Below are 6,629 nucleotides of genomic sequence, written 5' to 3'. Positions count from 1 at the left end.
ATAGATTTACAGCTACTTTTGCTTAACTCAATGAGAAGAAAGAGGTGTACTAACAGTGTTTGGACAGAATATCCTGTCTGCTTCTTGTACTATGGATAACTACTGAGAAGATAACAATGTACAGTGTATTGACTATCAAAACTGTCCTATTAATCAGCTGTGAAACTGTCTCACTTATATTCATTTCTCAATAAAAAAATAAATATATATTTTTTAAAAAAGAAAATGTCCATAAAAGCCAGCCTGAAAAAACTCTCACTGGCCAAATCTGGAATAATATACATATGTATATGTATAAGCTGATAATATTCCCAATACTATGAATAATTTAAGTGTCTACATCTAAGTGATAGAGACAAATGACTTCTAATTTATTCATTTAATGTGTTTATATATTTTATAAACTTTATAAATATTTAAAATGTTTATATTTTCAGTAACTTTTCTTTGGTATCTGGAATTGAACTCAGAACCTTGTGCTTCCAAGGCAGGCACTGTGCTGCTGAGCTATCTACCTAGCCCATCACTTTATTTTTATTTTTTATCATTTTATTTTATACTTAGAAAAAAGTATAATTAAGATTTCTAATTATATACACTATGATTACAAATAAATCAACTGCTGCAATCTTTATAAGAACTAAAAACAGTTATGTGATACAAGCATAACAGGAAATAAAAGTTAAGAGAATAAACTGATACAAAAGTTCTTGACTACATATACCATTTAAAGTAGGTTTTATTACCTCCCAGCTATCTGGCTCCAAGAATTCCTTTTTCTCTGTAGCTTTCAAAAATTCTTCCAGAGTCACCAATCGATCTTTGTTTGTATCAACCTGATTAAAGGAAAACAACAGCTTTTATAGATTATTCCAATATTAATATGTCTTCTAATAAACACCTCTAGATAAATATACAGCAATTAGAACTAGACTAACAGCCATAGAAACTAGAGGGGAAAAAAGTTGAAACAAAACTCTCCACATTATACTAAGCGAGAAAATGGGTGTCTTTCTCTATAATTCCAATTTGTGGGGCCAGGGAGATGGCTCAGTGGAATAAGCGCTTCCCTGGTAAGCACAAGGGTCTGAGTTCAATCCCCGGTTCTGGAAAAAAAAAACAAAAAAACACCCATCTATAATTCCAATTTGAAAATACAAAATACTGATGTATCTCATAGTCCAAAGATCGATACATTTGAATAGATAAATGTGACTGGTTGGGCTGGTATTTATTGTCTTGCTGTCTCACCAGAATATCTAGAATATCTAAAATCCGTGTGTGTGTGTGTGTGTGTGTGTGTGAGTTATTGTTTTCAGATAAGGACTTGCTAGGTAGTTTGGGCTGGCCAGCCTCCCAAATGCTGGGATTACAGGTATACACCACCACATCCAGCCTCTGTAATCCTTGCAACCAACTGCTTGAGCAAAAATAGCACCAATTTATAATGTTTGAGCTAAGCATAAAGGAGTTTCAATTTAAATGCTCTTAGCATTTTTTCTTGAAATGATACAACTCACAAACTCAATTACAAAGGTGAACTTTATAAAGGCCAAAGAAATTCACTGGAACTTGGGGTGCCAGCACTCAACAGAGATTCCAATTCAGCAGTAACAGCTCAACTATTCAGGTGAAAAATCACCACACTGAAACAGTGAGCTTAAGGTGACATGCATATGACGTCCATGTCACTTTTATGCTTGGAGGGAGGAGAAAAGGTCAAACACTGCAAAGAAAGGGAAATATTTTAAGTAGGGGACCATGAGGTCTCTCAGAGGAATGAAAATTTGAGCTCAGATCTAGTAGCAGTGAGACCCTGTGATGATCTAGAGGAGTGTCCCACAGAGAGGAAGATTTCAGTTCTAGGCCCTGAAGTGAGAGTTTAGTGAAAGAAAAACACCAAGAAGGCCCATGTGGCCAGGGCAGAGTGAGACAGGGACATAAGGTACAGGTGAGAAAGCAAGGCCAGGGTGAGTGCCATCATGTGGTGATCAGGACAGGGGACCCTGGGACTCTTCTTTCTTTTAATGTATGTAGTACAGGGTCTACAGGGTCTCACTACACAGATCTGACTCCTAGTGAGTTTCCTGTTTTCAGCCTCCCAAGTGCTGGGATTACAGGTGCACACCACCACTCTAAGTAAAATGGCAGCCACTGAGGTATTCAGAGCCCAGAGCACCAGGGCCTAAGCACCTTATGCTGTTCCGGAATTATTCTGATTGCTGCGTGGAGGAGAGACTGCAACAGCTTAAGGAGTGGAAGCAGAGAAACTATAGACTTGGAAGTAGCAGCAGTGGGCAGATTCTGGATTGTGGGAAAGGTGGATAAAAATGGAGCGATAAGGGTCAGAGCAGGGTGTGAGAAAAGGAGAGAAGAATGATGTGGCTCAAGCTACAGCATGAGTCATGATTCTGTTGCTGAAATGAAGGTCAAACATCTGAAGAAGATTCACATTGAACCTGCCATGGGAAATGTCAAACATACAAGCCTGGAGCTCACACATGGAGAAATCTTGTGGTAATAATTTTGCATTCACGGCATTACAGAGCAGAGAGAAACACAGAACTTCATATATCACCCAAGGAAAGAATGAACATAGAAAGGAGACAGGCCCAAGGCATAGAAACATTCAGAACTTGGGGAGAAGAGTACCAGGTGGCAAAGAAGACTGACAAGAAAGAGAATATGAAGAAACTAAGAACGTCTTGTTTCTCAGAGGCCAAGTGAAGAAATCACATCAAGAAAGAACAGGTGACAGATGTGCCAAATGTCAGGAGCCAGGCAGGGTGAGACACTGCGCTGGACTCTGATGGTTTTGAGTTTCTGTTTGCAACAGTGCTCCCTACTGGAACAGAAGTGCACGTGCCTGCCTAGGGGCACGTAACTGCTGATACACCCTGTGGGAGGAAGATAGCCCTCCTCACTGACAAGGGCCTAATATGGTCACACCTCACACAAGGATATAAGTGGACATGGGGTTTGCTACAGTTGAGTATTGAGAAGTCTGAAATTTGTATTTGGTTTGGGGTTTCTTACATCTTTGATATGACATAGAGTCTGGAAATAAGAAATATAGAGCCAAGCTTGCCAAGTCAGCCTGTTTGTCACACCTAGCTGAAGTCAACTTTTAAGTTTATATGATGGAAACAAGGAATGAGTATTTGAGCCTGGACATGGTGGCACCTACAGCACTCGCACACCACTCACAAGGCTGAGGCAGGAGGATCGCTGTGAGTTTGAGACTAGCCTGGGCTGCAAAGTAAACTCAACGCCCACCTGAAATGCATAGCAAGACCTGTCTCAAGAAGACCAAAAAAATAAATAAATAAATAAAAATGAGTATCTGTTGTCAGAAGCCAGAAAAGAGTTTTGAGGTTTGGGTTTCTCTTAGTATAGGTTGAACAGCCCTTATCCAAAATGAATGGAACAAGTGTTTAAATTTTATTTTTAGGGGGGAGTTTTGGAATACTTGCAAATACATAATGAGGTGCATTATGGATTAAATCCCTCTACAAAGAGAATTCATTTATGTTTCATATATGTACACACACAGCTTAGAGATACACAATTTTACAAAATATTTGGTGCATGAAACATTACATGATGCAGAACGGAGCTTCCTACCTGTGGCATCTTAGTGTTCAAACAGTTTTGGATTTTAGAAGATTTTATGTTCAGATTCTTATATGACATACACAACTTCTAAAGGCTAATGTAGGTTTTTAAAATGTTAAACATTGAACCTAACTTTTCTAACTACCTCCCAATAAGGATTTTTATATGTGAGATATATATATATATATGTGTGTGTGTGTGTGTGTGTGTGTGTGTGTGTGTGCAGGGTCTCACTACACAGCTCAAACTTGTAGTGATCCTCCTAATTTTCAGCCTCCCTAGTGCTGTGATTACAGGCATGTGCTACCACGCCCAGACTCCACTGGGGGCTCAGCACGCCCTGGGGCTGGGGCTGACATGGCATGCAGTGCCAGGGATTGAACTCTGGCCCCTGCACTTATCTAAGCAAGTGCTTAGTCCACTGAGCTATCTCATCGTTCCTATTAAAAATATTTTAAAGTATAAATTAAAATATTTTAATGTTATAAGTTACTTTACTTATACAAAGTGATTCATATGATAAATCAAAAATGCAAAATTCAATTAAATACTTGTTCTGTATATTTATTTTTCCATCTTACCATAAGATTTATTGCAAGAACTTGAAGAGTCCATAGAAATAAAAAAAAAATCTTAAACTTTTAAAGCATACCTCATTCATGACATGTTCCCTCATTCTAAGCCTTTCTTCCTCCATTTCCACCATATCATCCTCTTCATTCTGGGCATCATACACTTTCTCCAACTAACAAGAAAATTCAAAAATCAACAAGAAAGAAGATAAAGTAATGGAAGGGGAAACATTTTATGGTTTACATCTATACATATGACCCCCACCAAGACCTTCATGTGCTCATGGTGGGCCATGGATGGTGAACGGATTATGGGTTTGCAGCTGACCTGTTTGGAGGTGGGGTCTGGCGCTTCCTCACACTCTGCTTCCTGGTTGCCATGACCCTCTGCATCCTACTCTCCGCCTTAGCCCACCCATCCTACTTTGGAGCCAGTGAATGAGGGACTGATACCGCTACAAACTGGAAGGCAAACTAATCTCTCTTCCTTCAGTTTGTGGGTGTCAGATACTGTGTCTCAGTGACAAGAAAATGACTAAGTAAAATGAGACAATACGAACACTGATTATTTATTAAACTAACTTACCTCCTTAGTAAACAGGGCTTCTAATTCTTGCTCATCCAGGAATCCATCACCATTGACATCTAAAGTTTAGAAGTTACAGATGCAAAAATGGATTTTAAACCCTTAGAAAATAAATAATTACAAGGCAATTATTTACAAACGATTTGCAGATTAGTGCTAACATGAAATAACATGTTAAGGGGGATTTCTCCTTTCTCACAAAACTTCAAAGCAGCCCAAGTAAAAACAATTCTATATTTATGATCTATGATCATTTTTTAGATAAACAGCTTATTCATGTTCTCAAAAATATACTGTAAACAAATACGCTATAGAGTAAAAGTAAAGGTTTTTTTGGTTTTTTTTAAAAATTTAATATTGTAGTATAAAGATATTTAGATACAAAGTAACTAGCCACAAAATTACCTTCAATTTACAGGAACTTTGCAATAAGTCACTCAATAATAAATGGACATAGAAAGATAGCTATTGATCCAAAATATTTTATACTATCTATCAGCAACAAAGACTATCATAGTACCCTAGAGAAAAACTCTAGGCATTTACTATCATAGGACTCAATAATCAATCTTGGTAGAAAGCACTTAGGAGTAAAGAAAATATAATTTTTTCAAACAGCAGATATAAATATCAATATTTGTATCAAATCTGTTACCATGTAATTTGAAAAATGTCTTGGGGTCAAAGTCATTAGGGTCCAATCCATCAGCCTCTTCCCATACCTCTTTTAGTTGATCTTTGCTTCCCTGTGAACCAATTTTAAAAAATTGCTCAAAACAAAATATAATCTATCTGTATGGACTCAAAATAAGGCATGAGTTTGGGGAAACTTTGAAGAATTAATTAAAACTTAAGTACTAATAACTTGTAACAAAATTCTATCTGGTACAAAATCTTAGTTTGTGTAAAAATGGTTTTATAGTTATAATCCTTACTGGATGATTAACTTTGGGATGATTTTCATGCTTTTTCTTCATTTCTTCAAATTTAGATTCTTCTTCTTTTCTCTTTTCTTCATCTAATGTTTTTAAATATTCTCTCCGTTCATGTTCCTTCATCATTTCATATTTTTTAAATTCTTCATGTCGAGTCTTGTCATACTGCTCCAAATCATTTGTTGCCTAGAATTTAATAATTTACTTGGGTTTTGGTTATTTTTTAAAAAAATATATTTGAGATCATTACTAGGGGTGTTATGTTACTGAGCTATATGTTACCACTTTTATTTCTGTTTTGAGAGACGTTCTCAATAAATTGCCCAGTCTGGGTTTGAATTTGCAAAACTGCCTCACTCTCAAAAGTCACTGGCATTATAGGTGTGTACCACCATTGCTAGGTCAGATGCATTTGAATTAAATAAAAAGAAATAGGTTTTTGTTTTTGTTGTTTTTTTTTTTTTTGGCGGAACCAGGGATTGAACTCAGGCCCTTGCGCTTGCCAGGGAAGCACTTATTCCACTGAGCCATCTCCCCAGCCCCTGAAAGAAATGTTTTGAACATATCATTAAAGTCACTTTTAAATACAGCAGACTTTCAAACAGAAGGTAGTTTAGGAAAGCAAAACCATACTTGACTAATTTTTGTTAATTCTACCATTTTACTTTAGTAACTATTATTACTTGGGTTGTAAAAATCCAAAGAAACTAAAAGTTCAAAGCCAGATTCACTTTTAGAAATTTCTCATAAGTCAGAAATACATAAATCAATTGAAAGAAAAAGGAATAGTAAGGGACTATATTAAGTCTGTACAGTACAGAAAATTAGAATTGTTCTTAATGATGTCACTAAATCTAGAAACAAATAGACTGTAACATGTAAAGACTAGGCCCTCAAACTTTCATCTAAAATCCCTGAGGC

The 6,629-nt window shown here is 36.7% G+C and overlaps 1 protein-coding gene across 1 annotated transcript in view; it reads right to left on the bottom strand.

The window, feature by feature from the left end:
- The window catches only part of Nucb2 (nucleobindin 2), a 71,671-nt gene that overhangs the window by 23,334 nt on the left and 41,708 nt on the right, over nucleotides 1–6,629 (bottom strand). The window contains exons 6-10 of the mRNA XM_023719328.1: nucleotides 5,709–5,894; nucleotides 5,429–5,519; nucleotides 4,774–4,832; nucleotides 4,268–4,360; nucleotides 725–836 (exon numbers count right to left, since the gene is read on the bottom strand). Coding sequence (XP_023575096.1) covers nucleotides 725–836; nucleotides 4,268–4,360; nucleotides 4,774–4,832; nucleotides 5,429–5,519; nucleotides 5,709–5,894 — 541 coding nt within the window. The remainder of the gene's footprint in view (nucleotides 1–724; nucleotides 837–4,267; nucleotides 4,361–4,773; nucleotides 4,833–5,428; nucleotides 5,520–5,708; nucleotides 5,895–6,629) is intronic.

Source organism: Octodon degus, unplaced genomic scaffold, assembly GCF_000260255.1.
Source record: "Octodon degus isolate 3935 unplaced genomic scaffold, OctDeg1.0 scaffold00067, whole genome shotgun sequence".
NCBI lineage: Eukaryota > Metazoa > Chordata > Mammalia > Rodentia > Octodontidae > Octodon > Octodon degus.
The sequence above is the reverse complement of the archived record's forward strand: the minus strand, read 5'-3'. Positions and strand labels throughout refer to the sequence as shown.